Genomic DNA, 21,605 nt, shown 5'->3' with positions numbered 1-21,605 from the left:
GAGAAGCTGGACTGTTTTTGGAGAAGAGAAGATTAAGAGACGATTTGATGGAGGTGTTCAAAGTCCTGAGGTGTCTGGATAGAGTCAATGGACAGTAAATGTTCCCGTTGGCAGAAGGATTGAGAACCACAGGGCACTGATTGGCAAAAGAAGTAATGGAGACGTCAAGAAAAACACATTATTCTCAGCAAGTGGTTAGGATCTGGGGTGTACTGCCTGAGAGAATGGTGGGGAAGTTAAATCATGGCTTTGGAAAAGGAATTTGATAATTATCTGAAGAGAATCAGCCTTGATCTTATTGAATAGCAGTGTGGGCTGTAGGAGCTGATTGGCCCCTTCCCACTCCTAGCTCATGTGTTCATTTGACAAGACATTTGCAGGGAATGTTAGGAACCGGACCAGAACTCTTCAAAATATTTTAAGGAAGTAACCCAGATAAGTTTTTCTTATTTTGTAGGTAGATGTGAAATGCTGTGTTACAGACACAATGCGACTGGTCAAACTACTCGACGTTAAGAAAAGCACAATTTATTTAAACACTATAGTTAAAATACTCACAAAAGAAAGAGGAATTTAGAATAACTTAACTATTGGAAAACTTAACCAAATATTAGATACAGTACCGATTACTAATTAACTAAGTAACATCCATAAACACACTCCTTGGTAAAAAGGCAAATTCAGACACAGATTCTTACATGCAGTTCTCCAGTCTAGGAGGAAAAATCATCAAGAGAAGGTTCAGAGAGAGTAGCAGCTATGAATCATTTATGGAAACTCCAACTCTTGAGACTCCAAAACCTAAAGAAAACGAACTAGAAAACTTGGTCTGTGAGAACTGGCCACACCCAGGCTGCTTCCACTCTTCTAAATTAAAAGAAACGCAAAGCCTCAAACTTATTCACCTAAGCCAACCTCAGTAGCCAGTTTGGTACCTCGTCATGCAACCTCTCTTCAAAAAAATAACCAGGACAAAATAACCTTTTAAAGTGACAGTATTGTCACGGGATTTAGTCAGGGAGTATGACTAGCCAAGTCAGTCATGCTGACAGTAGGCAGAGACCCAAATTAACACCTTTTGTGCTGTAACCATTCTATTATTCTGCTTGAATGATGAAAGATGTGGAAGCAGCACGCTAGAGGAAATTTCTAAAGATTAGGAGAGTAACTGCTGAATCAGGAGCCAGGGAGGGATTAGCAGCAGTGACAGCAGTAATTAGCACTCAGAAGAGCAAAGGTTCGAATTGAGATATAAGTGAGGTGTAAATGACTGCCCTTGACAACAAGGCATCATCTTACCAGTGTGGCCAGAAGGTAGCCTCCACAAGACTACCATCAATGAGTAGACCATAATTATATCAGTCCTGGGTATCTTGTCATTTACGTTATCTTTTTGTACAAGTATCTCTAAAACAACGGTATTTTGTGTCAACTCAGCGTCAAACTAATAGCCAGAACCTCTGCGGTAATGAGCATTTTACTGGATTTCAAATGATAAAGCTGTTGTTTCTGTGCTGTGTGTCAAAGTAATTCATGCTGGATAATGGCCTTTAATGCTGTACATGGACTGTTTTAGTTTCAGAATCTCCACTCGAGCGTCAGGAGAGAGGGCACTCCTCTTGGACGCAGTCATTTTAGTGGAGAAGATGTCACCCTTTTTACTCCGATGGGGTCTGTAAAGACACAGACCCATTCCCTTCCTTATTTCCTAACTTGCCCTGTGCCCCCACCCGTCGACTCCCCCTGACCCCCCCCACCCCAATCAGAGCCCACTGTTCCTGTGACTTCTCAGTTTCTTTAGTGAAAGAAATCTTGTCACTACACCACTGTGAGCTGGTCAGTACAATCCCCTGCCTCCTCCATCTTGGAATGTAAGAAATAGGCCATTCAGCCCCTCAAACCTGCCCCACCATTCAGTGGGATCATGACCAATCTATTACTTCAATACCATTTTCCTACACAGCCCCCAGAGTGAAAGGAGTCACTTGTTTTATTCCCAACCCATTCATTATTTCTTTGAATATTTGTGGCATAAAATTTATATTGCTTGGGTAATCTGTACCTTTCAGAAAATGTTCTGAATCACTATTTTGCTGTACTTTTCCCCCAAAGGTTCTGTTTCAGGAAATCTTGTAGAAATATCTGTAATTCACTGACATCCCTGAACACGGATCAGATTTGATGTAGTTCATCTAAATGGTGTGACAGCCTCCTGAAACAGTGTCCAGGTATCTCTTCCCCCCCACCACCCCCTCCCCTCCCAGAAGTGTCAAGAGTGTCCACAGCTGAGGTTCCAGCTCATAGGGTCACACAGCACGGAAACAGACCCTTTGGTCCAACCAGTCCATGCCGAACTAATCCCACCTGCCTGCTCCTGGCCCATATCCCTCCAAACCTTTCCTATTCATGTACTTCTCCAAATACTTTTAAACGTTGTAATTAAACCCACATCCACCACTTTCTCTGGAAGTTCATTTCGCCCACGAGCCGCCCTCTGTGTAAAACAAGAATTTGCCTGTCCTGTCTTTTTTAAGTCTCTCTCGTCATACCTTAAAAATGTGCCCCCTAGTCTTGAAATCCCCCACCCTAGGGAAAAGACAACTACCATTAACCATTTTATAGACTTCTATAAGGTCGCCTCTCGATTTCCTATGCTCCACCAACTGCTGAAGTTCCTGGAGCAGCCAGGAAGTGGTCACAATGGAATGCACTGGGGTCCACCAGCCTCTACATACTACAGCTGCAACACATCGGCTGCCATCTTTCATCTATTTAGTTAATTCATTGATTTGGAGCATGGAACATCCCCCTATTCTGTGGGACTGCCCCTCACCTACGAGCTCCTCAGACTGGTGACTAAGGAGCCCACCCCAGCCACCCTGATGTAGACCCCGACCGGCGACCTGCGACCCGCTCTCGGTGTTTTCGGGCCCCAGTTCCCCCTTCGCAGTCTCTCCTCTGAGCTTGGTCAGGAGATCCAGAGCGATGGAGTCCCATTCCTCTGGCAGCAGCAGAAGCAAGAAGGCAAGGCAAAGGACAAGAAGGGCAGCTAGCCTCACTTCACCAAGGCCTGGCATCGCTCCGCAATAAATATCAGTGACTGTGAACATAAAGGGAGAGATCGAGAAATGGCAGTGAACAAAGTGGTAGAATTACGTTGCAATTTTTATTTCCAACACTGGAATATTTCCCTGGTCAATTTCACCTGGAGACCACAAATCTGTAAGTGATCATGGTTTTAATTTCATATGTATCTTTCATTCTCATATTTAATGGCGAAATCTCACAGCTTTTACCGGGAAATACTGGAACTGCTGCAAGAGTTCTGTTTGCTGCAGTTTGTGGAATCTTTCTTTTTAAATCCATTCTGTAAATTATTTACTGCCGTAGACAGTTTGAGTAGTGTGCTAGTTAAATGAATCCTGTAAATCTTAGCTGCAATGTAATGTTTACATAGATTTTGGAGACGCTTTGCTACAATGTGAAGTGTGAATAGAATCTGTTGACTGTTTGCTGTCACGCTCTGTTTACATAGACTCCATCAATTGCACTAATGTGCTAATTCGTTTTGTGAATGTGGGCGTTGCTGGCTGGCCAGCATTTATTGCCTGTCCCTAGTTGCCCCTTGAGAAGGTGGTGGTGAGCAGCCTTCTTGAACTGCTGCAATCCACAATGGATTGACCGCAATGCCATTAGGGAGAGAATTCCAGGATTTTGACCCAGCGACGGTGAAGGAACGGCGATATATATCTAAGTCAGGACGGTGAGTGGTTTGGCGGGGAACTTCAAGGTGATGGTGTTCCCTTATATATGCTGCTAGACGGAAGTGGTCGTGGGTTTGGAAGATGGTGTCTGAGGATCTTCGGTGAATTCCTACGGTCCCCTTTGTAGATGGTACACACTGCTGCTACTGAGCATTGGTGGTGGAGGGAGTGGATACTTGTGGATGTCATGCTAGTCAACCAGGCTGCTTTGACCTGGATGGTGTCTAGCTTCTTGAGTTGTTGGAGTAGCACTCATCCAGGCATCTGGGGAGTATTCCATCATGTTCCTGACTTGCCTTGTAGATGATGGACAGGCTTTGGGGACTCATGGAGGTGAACTACTCACCGCACTATTCCTAACCTCTGAGCTTGTCTTGTAAGTACTGTGTTTATGTGGTGAGTCCAGTTGAGTTTCTGGCCAATGATTATTACCCCCCGCCCCAGGACATTGATAGCACCAGGGACCCGCGTTCGACTCTAGCTTCGGGCGACTGTCTGTGTGCGAGTTTGCACATTCTCCCCGTATCTGCGTGGGGTTTCCTCCGTGTTCCAGTTTCCTCCCACAGTCCAAAGATGTGCAGGTTAGGGTGGATTGGCCATGCTAAATTGCCCATAGTGCCCAGGGACGTTTAGGTTAGGTGTGTTGAACTTGGGAAATACAGGGTTAGGGGAATGGTTCTGGGTGGGGTGTTCTTCGGAGGGGCGGTGTGGACCTGTTGGGCCAAATGGCCTGTTTCCACACTGTAGGGATTCTATTTATCATTCTGTGATGGTAACACCATTGAATGTCAAGGAGTGGTGGTTAGATTGTCTCTTATTGGTGATGGTCATAGCCTGCCATTTGTGTGGTACAAATGTTACTTGTCAGCCCCAGCCTGGATATTGTCCAGATCTTGTTGCATTTGAACGTGAATGTTTTGACTGACATGTGGTGTAAATAGACTCTGTAGACTGCAGTAATGTGTGATGTGAATAGACTCTGCGGACTGTTTGCTGTAGTGCCTTGTTTAGATAGATTGTATAGTGTTTAATTGTCTAAACATTAGTTTAAATATACACTTTGGACAGGGAGTATGAACCCAATTATAGGGCTAGCTAATATCTGATGTCTTGCATGATATGTGCTGCATTATGAGGGAGCTCCTGGAATAGCCTTACCAGCGTTTACAGGTATGCTGAGAAAGACTCCCAGTGACACCAAGACAGGGAAGGTTACAGTAGCTCCACAGTTGATCACGACATTGAATACTGAAAGAGAAAGAAAACTTTTGTGGTTCAGTGTAGATGTTCAGCCCCTACTCACCAATCTGTCACAGTCCTATAGTAAGAACATGAGTTTCTCTGCACTGTATTGTCAAACATTCCCATGCAATTCATAGAAACATAGAGTATAGGAGCAGGAGTAAGCCATGCAATATGTTCATGGCTGATCATCCAATTCACTACCCATCCCACTTTCTCTTTAAGTCCTTTGATTCATTTGGTCCTAAGAACTATATCTACATCTTTCTTGAAAGTCTTCAATGTTTTGGCCTCAACAGTTTCCTGTGGCAGACAATTCCACAGGCTCGCAAGTCTCTGGGTGAAGAAATTCCTCCTCATCTCAATCCTAAGATGGCCTACCCCATATCCTTAGGCTGTGACACCCCTGGTTCTGGTCTCCCTGGTCATTTGAGAACAATTCAGAGTAAGACTCCAGAGTAAGCACTGTCCCTATCAAACTCACCCAGGATAGTTACAACATAGGGCTAAGTACAGAGTATAGCTGCCTCTAGTCTCCATCAAACACTCCCACGACTGGTATTCCAGTGAGCTACAAGTGCGTGCCATTTACATTTCTCACATTAGCTACCATGCAGCCTCAGAGGATTGCCCAATTGGCGCTGAATTAGAAGCTGTTTTATAGGACCAGGCAGTCCAACCTTTTCACCTACACTCCTCACAGCCAGCAGTTCTTTATAGTTTCGGTGACCTAGCTTGCCAGACAGACCCAGCAAATCGGCGTCATTTGGTTTGACCACCCCAGAGTGATCCTATATGAGGAGGAGGTGAAATGCACTCACATACCTGAGAGAAGAACAGCCAGTCCACACAGTTGGTGCCAGGGTACGTCCCTGGCAGAGGGCCAGTGTTCCACTCTAGTGATGTACAGGATGACAGCGACCCAGCTGAGGAAGAGGAGGTTGAAGGCACCCAGTGCAGTGAGGAAGAAGGCCACTTCCCTGCAGCTCACCCTGCCAAGTAGGAGCTTAAACAGAACCTGTTGGCCAAGGCACACTGGATTAACTCAGGGCAAACAACATTCCTCCTGTATGTGTCTTCTTGTTTAACCCCAGCTTGAATAAATGCCCAAAAGACATCAAACCCATGCCAATGCCTCACCACCACCGCCAACCCCCCGCCCCAAACCAGAAATCTTTTGATCTACTTGAAGTGAATACAAACCTAATTTTTGTAACCTGTCCTCATAATTAGCACAGTGCCATTGTGGTGAATTTAGCAACATTTGATTTGATTTATTATTGTCACATAGACCGAAATACAGTGAAAAGTATTGTTTTGCGTGCTATCCAGGCAAATCAGGGTAATAGAACAGAATGCAGAATATAGTGTTACAGCTATAGAGAAGGTGCAGAGAAAGGTCAACTCTGATAAATGAGAAGTCTGTTCGTAAGTCTGATAACTGTGGGGATGAAGCTGTTCTTGAACCTGTTGGTATATAGGATTTAGCAGGAGGAGTAGACCATTTTGGGCTTTCAAACCTGCTCTGCCATTCAATAAGGCCATGACTGATCTGATTGTTGTCTCAATTTCATTTTGCAGTCTGTCCCCACATAACTCTTGATACCCTTGTGTATTAAAAATCTATCTAACTGAGCCCTGAACGAATCCAATGCCTCCACTGTTTCTGGGAAGTGAATTCCACAGGCTAGCAGCCCTCTGGGATAAAACATCTCTCCATACTGTGTCCCCTCCAAAGTCAAAATATCTCTGACCTGAAGTGTGATGCCCAGAACTGAATCCCAGTTACTCGAGAAGGGACCTAACCAGAACTTTGTGTACCTGAAGTACCACGATCATCCCTTTGTGTTGCAACCCTGTTGATCTGAAGAACATTTATCCCTAAGGTATGCGCCGACACTGCTTCCATGTCAGTTCACTTGTCACGCTATACCTCTATGGGAAATGAGGGTGGACTACACAACACTTCCAAAGCAAGTGTAAGAAGCCAAGAGAGAGCCACTCTCAGCTGTAGACACCTGACTCTCAGTCACATCGCTGTGGGTTCAAGACACACCACAATCCAAGCGGATAATTCCTGCTCCTGTAGCTGTGGAGGGTGAGTATTGCATTGTCAAAGGCTATGTCTTTCAGATGCGATGTGAAACTCAGAATCCCGTCTACTCTCTTGAATGAATGTAAAGGATTCCACACATACTGTGGAAGAAGAGCAGGAGCGGGAGCTGTCCCCTTGGTTGGGGCCAAGATTTATCCCTCTACAGCACGGAAACAGACCATTCAGTGCAACTCGTCCATACCAACTAAGTTTTACAAACTAAATTAGTCCCGCTTGCCTGTGTGAAGCCCATATCCCCTTAAACCTTTCCTATTCGTGTACCTGCTCAAATGTCTTTTAAGTGTTGTAACTGTACCTGCATCTACCACTTCCTGTGGCAGTTCATTCCACATACGAACCACCCTCCGTGTGGAAAAAATTGTCCCTGAGGTCCGTCTTAAATCTTTCTCCTCTTGCCTTAAAAATATGCCCCCTTGTTTTGAACTTTCCTACCCTGGGAAAAGATCTTTTGCTATTCACCTTATCTATGCCCCTCATGATTTCATAAACCTTTATAAGGTCATACCTCAACCTCCTACGCTCCAGTGAAAAAATGTCCCAGCCTATCCAACCTTACCTTATAATGCAAACCTTCCCGTCCTGCCAACACCCTGGTAAATCTTTTCTGAACCCTCTCCAATTTAATAATATCCTTCCTATTAGCAGGGCAACCAGAACTGTCCACTGTACTCCAAAAGTGACCTCACCAACATCCTGTACGACCTCAAATGACGTCCCAGCTCCCATACTCAGTGGTCTGAGCAATAAAGGCAAGCGTGCTAAATACCTTCTGAACCACCCTGTCTACCTGTGACGCAACTTTCAAAGAACTATGTACCCAGGTCTCCCTGTTCGACTACACTGGAATCAGGCAAGTGTGCCATTTTACCTACTGTGGGTTTTGGGAGCTTGCTGTGCGCAAACACAGGCTGCCTCGTTTGCTCCATTACAGGAAAGTAGTTGATTGGCCTTCATGAGGCCACACGAGGTGCTGTACTAATGCAAACTCTTTAACCATGTCCCCACCCCCTGGGCTGGGGTCGCTCACCTTATAAAGGGCAGAGGTAGATGCGGATGCCACGACCAGCGCCACCCCTATGATGGAATCGCGGCGAAAACCGTCCACGGAGGCGATCAGCACGATCCCAGTAATGGAGAGGATTGCAGCCACGATCTGTATGGAGTAGAGTGACAGATGGGTGAACCCAACCCTGTCCATCCACCTGGAGAGAGGCACAGCAAGAACCCGGGACAGCATCCAAACTGGTTGGTTTTCATCAGTCAGCAGGAGGCCTTTCAGCCCACTTTGCCCATGCCAGCCTCTTTGAAAGAGTTACACAATTAGGCCCACTCTCCCCCAAGCTGCTAAAATTTTCTTTTACCCTTTCCACTATTTTTCCTTTTACCTTTTGAAGTTGTGTTGTGTATAGTAACACGCTAATTGAGCCTCCCCCATCTTCCCTCTCAACACCCTCAGGTGTTTAGCCAATATCCCAGTGTTAAGTGGCACTCTTTGTAGCACAGTCATAGAATACCTATGGTGTGGAAGCAGGCCATTTGGCCCATCGAGTTTACACTGCCCCTCCGAAGAGCAACTTACCCTGTACCTGTAACCCTGCATTTCCCAGGGCTAACCCACCCAGCCTGCACATCCCTAGACATTAAGGGCAATTTAGCATGGCCAGTGCACCCTAACCTACACATCCTTGGACTGGGGGAGGAAACCAGAGCACCCGGAGGAAACCCACGCAGGGAAGAATGTGTCAACCCCACACAGACAGTCTTCTGAGGCTGGAATTGAACCCGGGTCCCTGACACTGTGAGGCAGCAGTGCTAACTGCTGAGCCGCCGTGACGCCCCAAGTTGCAAGTTCTACATTCTCATCAGATAAAAGACTAAAGTATTCTCCTTAAGCCCCTATCCAATACCTTTTTCTCGAAACTCACAGATCTGTACTAACACTTGCAGTGCCAGTGCTGCACTATTGTAGGCGCTGTGTTCCAGCGAGGGGAATTAATCCCCCATTCAAGGTGAATTTTATTTTTTCTCTACCTGTGAAAGCAGGACCAGGCCTCAGATTTAACACTTTGTCTGCTGGATGGCAGCTCCGTCACAATCTCCTGAGTCCGGAGGTGGGTATCAGAGCTATCCACTGAACCCAGAGCGGACTTACCCGGACGCCCATAAACCGGTCTTTCAGCACGATCCAGCTGAGCAGGAAGACGAAAGCTTTATTGCAGCAGAAAAGGGCAGAGACATCTGTGGCACTGATGTTCTTCAGCCCCATTAAGTACAGGTAGTTAGTTAGTGTCCAGAGGATGGAGAAAGGGGCTGTCTGCTTAAGGAGTCTCCTGAGAGAGAAAGGGTCCTGGCTGAGAAAATGACTACATTCGCTGTGGACCGGAAGAAAAGAGGTTCAATTAGCAGTGGTGTGGTCATTATTTTAGTTCAAAAATATACTTTATTCATAAAAATTATACATACGTAGTCACTAAGGCAGTTTGGTTCTGTACAGTTACACATGAAGAGAACAAACCAACATTGAAAAAGCCAAAAGAAAAACTGCGGATGCTATAAATCAGAAACAAAAACAGAAATTGCTGGAAAAGCTCAGCAGGTCTGGCAGCATCTGTGGGAGAGAAATCAGAGTTAACATTTCAGGTCCAGTGACCCTTCTTTAGAACAGATTAACACTGAACATTAACTCTGATTTCTCTCCATAGATGCTGCTGAGCTTTTCCAGCAATTTCTGTTTTTGAAACAAACGTTGGATCATAGAATAGAATCCTTACAGTGTGGAAACAGGCCCTTCAGCCCAACAAGTCCACACTAACCCTTGGAGCATCCCACCCAGACTCATCCCCCTATAACCCCCCTAAGCTACACATCCTTGAACACTACAGGACAATTTAGCATGGCCAAGCCACCTAGCCTGCACATTTTTGGACTGTGGGAGGAAACCGGAGCACCCAGAGAAAACCCACGCAGACACAGGGAGAATGTGCAAACTCCACACAGACCATCACCCGAGGGTGGAATCAAACCCGGGTCCCTGACGCTATGAGGCAGCAGCGCTAACCACTGAGCCACCGTGCTGCCCCAGCTAGAAACAAAAAGTTTGTTTGGAGTTTGTATCTGACAGACAAGCCACAGTCGTCTCTTACTTGTGCAAGATTATATTTACATATATACTTGAGGTACTGGGAGGGTCTGATCATTTACCTTTAGCAGGAAGACTTCAAACAGTGGTTTTTTCCCCCACTGCGTCTTGGCGGCAGTTGCCCCAACCTTTAGTGCAGCCCTTAGCACGTAGTCCTGGACCTCGGAATGTGCCAGTCTACCGGGCTCAGTTGGGGTCAGTTCCTTGCTTTTGAAGACCAACAAATTTTGGGCAGACCAAAGAGTATCCTTCACCAAGTTGATGATCCTCCAGGTACATTTGACTTTTGTCTCGGTGTGCATCCTGGGGAGCAGCCTGTAGAGCATCTACCTGCATCATGGAGCTGATCAGGACGAACCCGGACAAAACACCACTGTATCTCTCTCCAGAGTTACTTTGTAAAGGCACATTCCAGAAGGAGATTTGTGATAGTCTCTACACCACAACCCCCATCCCGCAGCTGCTTTGAGGGCAGCGTGCAGGGGTGCAGATCCACTGGGCATACAAGAAGAGTCTCACAGGTAGTGCCCTTCTCACCACCAGCTAAGCGACCACAGTGATGTGGTCTGGGCTAAAAGCCTCTTGGTTGTGCAGGACTTGAATAGTGCTAAAAGGGAGAAACATTGCCTGAACCTTTCACTTTGCACTCATCAGGACAAATGCAAAAATACCAAATTTCAAACATGCATAACAACTTAGACCACAGGAGAAATGGGTTGGAAGTTGACTCAGATTGACTGAGGGGTTGCCATTGATGAAAGCAATGGAGGATGATTAGGCTCCCAGGTAACTGAAAAGGTTGTGTTTGTGGCTGATGCCATCGCTGTGTGGACCCAACCGTGTGGATGCTCAGTAGCTCCCCCTGTGGCTGGTGTCATTTATTTTCTATTGCACCCCTGTCAGAATTCCTGAGGATGTTTTCAGAGTCAAAGGTGGTATATACATCTCTTGCTGTTTGAGTAGGGGGTTCTGTTTTCTTATCTGTGGAGTCACCTTGGTATTTACAGTAGATAATCTGCAGATAGGCAGTCAGGCCTTTCTTTTCTCCCTGAAGTCAATTGAATTCATGAAAATGTGTGACCCACAACAGTACAGTGTCCATCTTTTTAAATAATTGCATTTTTAACATTAGCAGAATGTGATATCAAGTCACGCATTAAAACACAAATTGCTCATCATTCAATTTTACACTTTAAAAGGCTTCTGGGCAAAAGATCGGAACAGGGGTGACACTATGGCTGCAAGCTACATGTGTAGATGATTCAGGATACCATATTTGTACTGGGAACATACACTCTGAATTTAAAAAGAAGCTGTAGACTTGAACATATCCTGACTTGCCAATCGAGCAGAACCTTTTTCTTCTGTAGTAGAAATTATTGTGATTGTTTGAAATTTGCAATTCTTACTCTTGGCCTGAAACAAAAACAACTTTGGCAACGATCTTAATTCTTTTCTGCCCTGTCACTGGGTTAGTAACTCCACAGGCCTTGATAATAAGTTCAAATCCCAGCACAGGCAGTGAGTACAAACTTGAATTCTCTTCTTTGTTTGAAACAAAATTAATTAGTAAATGGTTGGTATGAGCAAAAATAAAGAATGAACACGCAGTGGTCGATTATAGAATCTCTACAGCGTGGAAGCAGGCAATTCGGCCCATTGAGCCCACCCTAACCCTCTGAAGAGCATCCCACCCAGACTCACCAGCCCATCCCTGTAACCCTGCATTTCCCATGGCCACTCCACCCTAGCCTGCACATCCCTGGATATGGGGCAATTTAGCACAGCCAATCCACCTAGCATGCACATCTTTGGACTGTGGGAGTTAAACCAGAGCAGCCGAAGGAAACATCACGCAGATGTAGGGAGAACATACACACTTCACACAGACAGTCGTCCGAGGGTGGAATCAAACCCGGGTCCCTGGCACTGGGAGGCAGCAGTGCTAACCACTGAGCTGCTCACCGTTTGTTAACTGGATGACGAGTGATCCCTTGGCAAGAGGGAACGCTGCTGTCCTTTACCTGTTCTGGGCCTATGTGTGTTGCCCTCTTAGAACAAGCAACCAGGGTTAGCAAACGGTGCCAGCTTTGCCACGCGAGCGGTTCATTGGGTGCCTGCTCTTCTCAGCAGTTGATGTGTGTGTGTGTGTGTGTGTGTGTGTTGCCTCTGTCCCCGTCTCTCTCTCTCTGACTGACTTGGACAGCCAGCCTGACTTTAACGAAGAAAAATGAGTTTACAAAAAGGAAAGTAAGTCAACTCCTGCTCAGTGAAACGAGGTGTCAAGGGGCTCCAGTGAGAGGCGGAGGAGAGTTTGGTTCCACAGCCCAGGTTATTTGTGCACTTTGACTACATAATTACAGGCTTGCTTCTCACCATCGCTACTCTTCAATCTGTCTGGGCTTACATGACCACCAGCCAATAAGACGATTTGCAGGATCAGGAAGATTTCTGTAAGAGGCTTTTAGAAATAGAATTAAAGCTCTACCTGCTCAACAAGAGTGGTGAGGGCACTGATTGTGGACAGGTGAGACCCACTAAGCGCAGGGTGTAATCTTCCAATTTAGATTTCATTTCAACATGGAATATCTCTGTTCCAACCATCTCACCATATCCCTCAATCCTACTACCCACCTTCTTCCTTATATCCCTCATCCACACTTTTCCCATATTCCTCAATCCCACCTGCACTTTTCCTCCCCATAGCCCTCAGCCTCACCTTACATTTATCCCTCAATCTCCCTTGAACCTGTCAATCCCGTGTTCTTCAGTCCCATCTATATTTTTCTTCCACCTATCGCTCGGCCCAATCTTCTCCTCATATTCTTCTATCTCACTTCCTCCCTTTTATCTCTCTCAATCCCACATTCTTTCCAAATGTCTCAATCTCCCCTTTTCTCCTCATGCCCCCTCAGCCCTGCCTTTCCCCAGATATCTCGATTTCAACTCCACCACATTCCTCCCATGTACCCTGACCTCAGCCTTACCTCACATCCCTCAATCTCAGCGGCACATCAGCTCAGTGGTTAGCACTGCTGCCTCACAGGTTCGCTTCCACCTGCAGGCTACAGTCGGTGTTGAATTTGCACGTTCCGCAAGTGTCAGTGTGGGTTTCCTCCGTGTACTCCGGTTTCCTCCCACAGTCCAAAGATTGGCCATGCTAAATTGCTCATAGTGTCCAGGGATGTGCAGAGTAGATGGTTTAGCCATTGGAATTGCAGGGTTACAGGGATAGGGTAAGGGGATTTGGTCTGGGTGGGATGCTCTTCAGAGACTCGATGGACTGAAGGGCCTGCTTCTACACTGTTGGGATTCTATGAATCATCTTCCTTTTATATCCCTCAGTAGCACCTATCTATCATCATCTCCCAATCCCTCAATCTCACCTTAATTCTTTAGATGCCCCCTGTTAGTGCCCTCTGCTACAATTGTCCCTTTTGACATTTGACCATTTCATACCATTCACCACTTCTCTTCCCACCCCAGACAGTGCCCTGCCCCGCCACTTCTCCCTGAAAGTTTCAAACGTCTTCAACCCTCTGGTGCTGACAAAAGGCGCTCAACCTGGAAAGCTTGGTGCATGTTCCTGTCCCCCTCCTGATGCTGTGCAATCCCCAGCCATTCTTGTTCTTTTTTCCCGATTTCTAGCACCGTGGTGTTACCCTTTCTCCGCGGGGTTGTGATTTGCCGCCGTTGCCCCCCCAAACTCCTCCGAGCACGTGCTAAACCCCTCGGCCCGCTCCGAACCGAACCTCACCGGAACTGTTTGAGCAGCAGTCTCCTCTCGCTGGAGATCAGCAGGCGGCAGGAGCAGTAGCCGGGGAAGAGCAAGAGGTTCCAGCTGGCCGAGTGCCAAGCCACAAAGAACGGTGACTCGAAGTCCCGCAGCGCCGCCTTCGCCAGCTGCGTCATGCCTGCCCAGGCACCCGCCAGACAGGCCGCCAGTGCCAGGCCCACTGCTGCTCTCCCCAGCCCGCTGAGGGGGCATCGCCCGCAGCAGGGTGCCATGCGGTCCTCGCCGAGCTTCGCTGCCTGTGCCGGAGCATCCAGGGTCTCGCCACTGCCTTCGACGGTTTGGTGGGGAAGACAAGGAGAGAGACTGGGTCACTAGGAGTGTGCTGACTGCTACATTTTGGCAGCATCGATGGGCAGATGGTACTCTCACTGGACTAGTAATCCAGAGGTTAATGAGCACGGGTTCAAATCCCACCGTGGCAGTAATTTAAATTTGGTTAATAAAGTGTGTAATCAAGAACTAGTCTCCATGGTGGTATCCACCATCCATGGTCACAAAACCCCACCTGGTTCACTCCCTTCCTTTCGGGAAGGAAATCTGTGCAGGAGTAGGGGAAAAGGCAGGATATTGGCACTAGGTAATAGAACCACTCCAGACATGGGGCAGCACAGTGGCTCAGTGGTTAGCACTGCTGCCTCACAGCGCCAGGAACCCAGGTTCGATTCCACCCTCGGGCGACTGTCTGGAGTTTGCACGTTCTCCCCGTGTCTGTGTGGGTTTCCTCCGGGTGCTCCGGTTTCCTCCCACAGTCTAAAGACATGCAGGCTAGGTGGATTGGCCACGCTAAATTGCCCATAGTGTTCAGGGATGTGTAGATTAGGTGGTTTATAGAGGGATGAGTCTGGATGAGATGCTCTGAGGTTTGGTATGGACTTGTTGGAACGGAGAGCCTGTTTCCACACTGTAGGGATTCTATGAAAGTGAATATGAACATGTCTATGATGGGATGAATTTTGGAAAGGCAAATCAGGGCAGGACTTGTACACTTAATGGTAAAGTCCTGGGGAGTGTTGCTGAACAAAGAGACCTTGGGGTGCAGGTTCATAGTTCCTTGTAATTGGAGACAGAGGTAGACAGGATAGTGAAGAAGGCATTTGGTACGCTTGCTTTTGTTGGTCAGTGCTTTGAGTATAGGAGTTGTGACTATACAGGACATTGGTTAGGCCACTTTTGGAATACTGCATGTAATTCTGGTCTCCCTGCTATAGAAAGGATGTTGTGAAACTTGAAAGGGTTCAGAAAAGATTTACAAGGATGTTGCCAGGGTTGGAAGGTTTGAGCAATAGGGAAGAGGCTGAATAGGCTGGGGCTATTTTCCCTGGATCGTCAGAGACTGAGGGGTGACCTCATAGAGGATTATAAAATCATGAGGGGCATGGATAGGATGAATAACCAAGGTCTTTTTCTCCGGATAGGGGAGTCCAAAATTAGAGGGCATAGGTTTAAGGTGAGAGATGAGATTTAAAAGGGACCTAAGGAACAACTTTTTCACGCAGAGGGTGGTGCGTGTATGGAATGAGCTGCCAGAGGAAGTGGTGGAGGTTGGTACAATGACAACATTTAAAAGGCATCTGGATGGGTACACGAATAGGAAGGGTTTAGAGGGATATGTGCCAAATGCTGGCAAATGGGATTAGATTAATTTAGGATATCTGGTCAGCATGGATGAGTTGGACCATCTGTTTACATGCTGTACATCTCTGACTCTATGAATGGCCTCCTCTTGCTCTTTAACTTCAAAAGAGAAATTTGCACTCCTTATCCACGTGACTTCAGACCCACAACATTGTGATTGGCAATTGAGTGTCCTCTGAAATGGTTGAGCAAACCACTCAGTTCAAGGGCAATGCCCACATCTCATGAAAGGCTAAATAATGAAAGAAAGGAAAATTCAATAAGGAACTTGCAAATTATCCCCGGCTTCATCAGTGGAAGCATAGTCATGGCAAACCTTTATAACACACTGATTAGCTCTCAGCTGGAGAATTGTATCTAATTCTGGGCACCACACTTTAGGGGGAATGGCCTTGAAGAGGGTTGTAATGAAGGTTTATAATATATTCTTATCATCTGGTACCTGGATTCTAAAGTAGAAGTAGATCAGTTTTTGACTTTAGTTCTGTGAAGGTAACTTTTTTTTTAAAAGGTCAGAATGCCATTTCAAACAGTGAGTTCACCACAGCATTTCCAAATATGTGATTTAGGCTTGTTATGGACCAGACCAGACCAAACCGTGTCAAAATGTATTACGAAGGTAGCCTGGACCCTAACTTTTTCTTATTTTAAGGTAAATATGAGGTGCTGTATTCCAGATGCAATTCAATTTGTCAAACTACTCGCAAAACACAACTTATTCAAACACTATATTTAAATTACAACAAAATGAAGACAAACTTGGAATAACTTAACTCTGTTGGAAAACTTAATAGAATAATAGATTATTATACGACTAAATGGGAACTGTTCCAATATAGTAACATTCCATAAACACACTCATGGCAAAAGGCAAATTCAGAAAACAGATTGTCTCACATGCAGCTCCCTTAGCAGCCAGAGAATCCCCCAGTAACCGAGAGAAGGACGAAGAAATAGCTTCCACTTCTTCAAGACCCCAACAGCAACCGTTGAAAGCTAAACCTAAAATCCCTGGTTTGGTGAATGGGAGCTTGACTGCACCCATTCAGGCTGCTTCCGTTGTTCCAACTTTTAAACAAATACCCAATGCTTCACAGGTTGTTTATCTTCTCATTGACTGCTCGTCACCTGTCCCCCAATCTCTATCTCTAAAAGAAACCAGGACAAAACACATCTCTTAAAGCCACACCATCATCACAAGCTAAATTGACTAGATAAGCACTCCGGTAAAAGTGAAATACAGCTGTTACAGGCGATCTGAATGAAAACAGCAAGTGCTGGAGAGAATCAGCAGGTTTGGCAGCAACTGAATAATGGGACTTAAATGCCAACTCTCTCCAGAGATACTGCCACACCTGCCAAGTTACTCCAACATTCTCTTTTTATTTTGACTACATAAGCTACTTGAGGAGATAATTGCTAAATGGTCACTACAGGAAGAAAGGCCAAGGGTTCGAGGCAGATTCAGTTGAGAAGAACAAAAGAAAATCCATGCCAACAGAAATGCAGTTTTAGTTTTTGAAGTCTCCAGGCCATCAGAGCTGGGAAGAAATTTTAAGCTATTTTAGCAAGTAAACAGAGCTGGAAAAAGCCTTGTATCTTTCTCAGTAGGAAAGGTCAGTGACTTAGCTTGTGTCTGTATGTTTCTAGGAGAGACAGTAGGAATTACATTTGATGAAGTTGCTGCAAGGAAATGCTTGCAACCTTGTCATTTCAGTAAACAAAAAGCATTTAAAGTGAAGATAGGATTGAGATTTTAGTGGGGTTGAGTGTCTGTAAAGGATATTGCTGGGAGAGAAAGAAACAAGCTGAATCCTTTCTCTATTTATGGTAAGATCTTTAGACATTGTAATTTATATAAATAGCTTTGTAATATATTATAAACTTGCATTCTTTTACTTAAAAAATTGACAGCCTTACATGAATTTGCTTAATGGCTGGCTGCCACAGGCTCCAAACTGCAAAAAGTAAAACTTAGGGTCTATCAAGCTAGATTTGATTCTGAGGTCTGACTTGCTCAGTATTACCATCAGTTGGGCTTAAAACAGGATGCAGAGCAGATTTGTCAGACCAGCCTCAAGGTTGAAGGTACTCAGTTACCTGGAGACCATAGAGGCTGGGTTGCTCTCTCTCGAGCAGAGAAAGTTGAGGGGAGATTTAATAGAAGTTTTGGTAGAATAAAAGAGACAAAACTGTCTCCCATGACAGTGAGATCAATAGCCAGAAGTTACAGATTTGAGATGATTGGCAAAGTTGGGGAAAGAGATGGGATGAATTGGATAGGTCCTTCAAACAGCTAGAACAGAGATGAGGGGCTGAATGGACTCCTTGTGTATAGAATATGTGGAAGTAATAGACCCAGCCTAGCCCCTGATATTTCTGTACCTCAGTGGGATGGTCTCTCTCTTTCTCTCTCTCTCCCACCCCTCCCTCTTTGCCCCCCTCGCCCTCCCACTCCCCCCTCTCTCTCTCTCTGTCTGTCTGTCTGTCTCTCACTCGCTCTCTCTCTCTCTCTCACTCTCTCTCCCTCTCTCTATCTCAGAAAGTTATGTGTTCAAGCCCTATCCTAGTGACCTGAATCAGACTCTAGGCTGACCCTCCTGGTACAGCACCCAGGGAATGCTGCACTATCGGAGGTGCTTCCTTTCCTGGGAGACAGGTGATCCAGCCATATGTTGTTGCTGTTTGTGGGATCTTTGCTGCCTCAGCACTGACCCTCCAACACTGCGGCGCTCCCTCAGCACTGACCCTCCGACAGTGCGGCGCTCCCTCAGCGCTGACCCTCCGACAGTGCGGCGCTCCCTCAGCGCTGACCCTCCGTCAGAGCGGCGCTCCCTCAGCGCTGACCCTCCGACAGTGCGGCGATCCCTCAGCGCTGACCCTCCGACAGAGCGGCGCTCCCTCAGCGCTGACCCTCCGACAGTGCGGCGCTCCCTCAGCGCTGACCCTCTGACAGTGCAGCACTCCCTCAGCACTGACCCTCCGACAGTGCGGCGCTCCCTCAGCACTGACCCTCCGACGGTGCGGCGCTCCCTCAGTGCTGACCCTCCAACAGTGCAGCACTCCCTCAGCGCTGACCCTCCGACAGTGCGGCGCTCCCTCAGCACTGACCCTCTGACAGTGTGGCGCTCCCTCAGATCTGCTGTGGGATTTTCTAACTGCAATGGTTTCTAACTGTTCCATCGCAGTAAGAATCCCTCTCCCTGATCTGAAGGTTGCTTACCTTCTACCCATGCAAGCGATAGCACGGGACTGTTGCAGGCAGTGAGTGGGGAGACCCTGGCTGTGTATTTCTTCATCCTGAGCAGTGGTGAACTCCCCGTCCACCCCGACACCTTGTGATTCCTGAATAAATCAGTGCGTTAGAATGCCCAAGAAAATAAATAAAAAGCACTGATCCGATTCTCCGAGGCTGGGGAGACTTAAAAGGGCAATAACTTCCAAGCATTGATTCCACATTCCTGAATCGTGTCCTGAAGGAACGGACAATATTCCTGTCAATATTCCTGCCACACGAATGGGCACAGGTCACTTTTTGAAAGCTATATATGGATCTATCTATTGCTGTATGCCTGTCCTACTGTTGAAACCATTTCACCCTCTTAGGCAGCACATTCAAGACCACCAGCAACTCGTCATGTAAAAAAAAATGTTTCTTGTCTCATTTCTGACTTTCACCAACCACCTTAAATCTGCATCCTTTGGTTTGTCAGCTCTCCTACCTTACTCTATCTATAGCACACATAGTTGTTAGCATCTGTTAGGGCTGCACAGTGGCTCAGTGGTTAGCACTGCTGCCTCACAGTACCAGGCACCTGGGTTCAATTCCAACCTCGGGTGAATGTCTGTGTGGAGTTTGTACATTCTTGCTGTGTCTGCATCGGTCTGCTCTGGTTTAATCCCACAGTCCAAAGATATGGAGGTCAGGTGGATTGGCTATGCTTAAAAATGACCCTGTGCTGTTCAGGCTATGGGATTAGCCATGGGAAATGCAGGGTTACAGGGAATTTGTGGGATGCTGTTCAGAAGCTCAGTGCAGATTCAATAGGCCAAATGACCTCTTTTTTGCTTTTTAGGGATTCTATGATTTTAAATCTCCTCTTCATCCCTGCTTCAAGGAGAACATAAGAAACAGGAGCAGGAGTAGGCCATTCGGCCCCTCCAGCCTGCTCCCCCATTCAGTATGATCATGGCTGATCTTTTCATGGACTCAGCTCCACTTACCCACCCATTCACCATAACCCTCCTTTCCCTTTACTGTTCAAAAATCTATCTTTTCAATGAAGAAGCCTCAACTGCTTCACTGGGCAGGGAATCCCAAAGATTCACAGCCCTTTGGGTGAAGTCGTTCCTCCTCAACTCAGTCCTAAATCTGCTCCCCCTTATTTTGAGGCTATGCCCCCTAGTCCTAGTCTCACCTGACAGTAGAAACAACCTCCCTTCATAATTTTATATGTTTCTGTAAGATCCCCCCTCATTCTTCTAAATCTCAGCTTCTTCAGTCTCTCTTTGTGAACCAAGTCCCCTCACCCCTTTTCGGTAAACCTCCCCTACAAGGCCTTGAGAACCTTCCAAAGGTGTGGTGCTATTCCCCGAATCAGCACCGCACCCCTACTGCGGCCCAACTCTGCAGGGTTTAAGGTGCCCTCCTTCCTTCACAGGGTACCTGCGTATTGTGCAAATGGGCCTTCTGTCATGTCCTGCTCCCTCATCCATTCCAGGCTCGGATTCTCTTCCCTTTAAATACAAAATCCCTTTTTTCTAGACAGGGTCGCCCACCCTCCAGTACAGACCAGGAATCTCCAGGAACTGAAGATCCATCTTCTGGGGTACAGACTCCGAATTCGCTGCTGATGTGGGAATCGCGGATGATTAATGACTCCCAAATTGGGCAGAAACTTAAGGGAAATAACCTTTCAGGGCTACAGGTACAGAGCAAGCCAGGGGGTATCTGACCAGTTTGCTCCACAGCGTGCTGGCATGTTACTGCTGGGCTGAATGGACTCCATCTGTGCCACAATGACTCCACAACTGGTCTGATTCAATTAGCAGTGAGGTTAGCTATTTGTGCAATACTCTGCCCAACTTCATTTGGGAGTCATTAATCATCCACGATTCCCACATCAGCAGCGAATTCGGGGTCTGCACCCCAGGAGATGGATCTTCAGTTCCTGGAGATTCCTGGTCTGTACTGGAGGGTGGGTGACCCGGTCTAGAAAAAAGGGATTTTGTATTTAAAGGGGAGAGAATCTGAGCCTGTAATCATCCAGGGGATCTGTATTCACTTTGATAAATTGGACAGATTGGCGGAAGCAGAGACTGAGGTTCCAGTATTTGTGACATAACTTCAGAGATGAGAAGACACAGCACCTGATAGGTCAGGAGGGAGCTGAGTGACCTCAAACTGAAACTAAAGAGTCTCCTTAATATATTTTCTTCAGAAACAAACGTTTAGATCGATCTACTGTAGTTAACTATCGGGCAGTATTCCTAACATCAATCGGACAGGTACTATAAATAGTCTGTATCAAAAATCTGTCTCACTCCTGGCCTGGGAGTATTTAATGAGGTCAGTGTAGAGCGAGCTCTACTTTCTAACTAACTCTGTGCTGTCCCTGTCTTGGAGTGTTTGATGAGGATAGTGTACAGGAAGGTTTACTCTGTAACTAATCCCATGCTGTCCCTGTCCTCTGAGTTTTGGTGGGGATAGTGTAGAGGGAGCTTTACTTAACTAAACTGTGCTGCCCCTGCCCTGGGTAGGTACTGGTGGGTGAGATGATTAACATCAGTAGAGATACAATCACTAACACAGGATACTGAGGGGGAGAGGGGTTACTGAGTGACAGTGTGAGGGAGCTGGATTAACATCAGTAGAGATACAATCAGTAACACAGGATACCGAGGGGGAGAGGG

At 46.5% G+C, this 21,605-nt stretch overlaps 1 protein-coding gene across 1 annotated transcript; it reads right to left on the bottom strand.

Annotated features, from left to right (window-relative positions):
• Positions 1-32: 32 nt before the first annotated feature.
• On the bottom strand, positions 33-14,269 carry LOC109920224 (putative thiamine transporter SLC35F3). The gene is made up of 7 exons (XM_048619627.1): positions 14,019-14,269; positions 9,275-9,494; positions 8,150-8,275; positions 5,832-6,024; positions 4,923-5,012; positions 2,834-3,100; positions 33-136 (listed from the first exon to the last, which is right to left on the bottom strand). The coding sequence occupies exons 1-7, from the start codon at positions 14,267-14,269 to the stop codon at positions 33-35; spliced, it is 1,251 nt and encodes a 416-aa protein (XP_048475584.1).
• Positions 14,270-21,605: the final 7,336 nt, after the last annotated feature.

This window comes from Rhincodon typus, chromosome 43, assembly GCF_021869965.1.
Source record: "Rhincodon typus isolate 14 chromosome 43, sRhiTyp1.1, whole genome shotgun sequence".
NCBI lineage: Eukaryota > Metazoa > Chordata > Chondrichthyes > Orectolobiformes > Rhincodontidae > Rhincodon > Rhincodon typus.
The sequence above is the reverse complement of the archived record's forward strand: the minus strand, read 5'-3'. Positions and strand labels throughout refer to the sequence as shown.

What these genes read in the sequence shown, in the direction of transcription:
- LOC109920224 (XM_048619627.1), bottom strand. Translation starts at nt 14,269, where the DNA reads ATGGCACCCTGCTGCGGGCGATGCCCCCTCAGCGGGCTGGGGAGAGCA. An exon ending in CTGCTGCTCAAACAGTTCCG is followed by an intron (nt 9,495 to 14,018) that starts GTGAGGTTCGGT and finishes TCCGGTCCACAG; the next exon opens with CGAATGTAGTCATTTTCTCA. An exon ending in CAGCATACCTGTAAACGCTG is followed by an intron (nt 3,101 to 4,922) that starts GTAAGGCTATTC and finishes TTATGTTCACAG; the next exon opens with TCACTGATATTTATTGCGGA.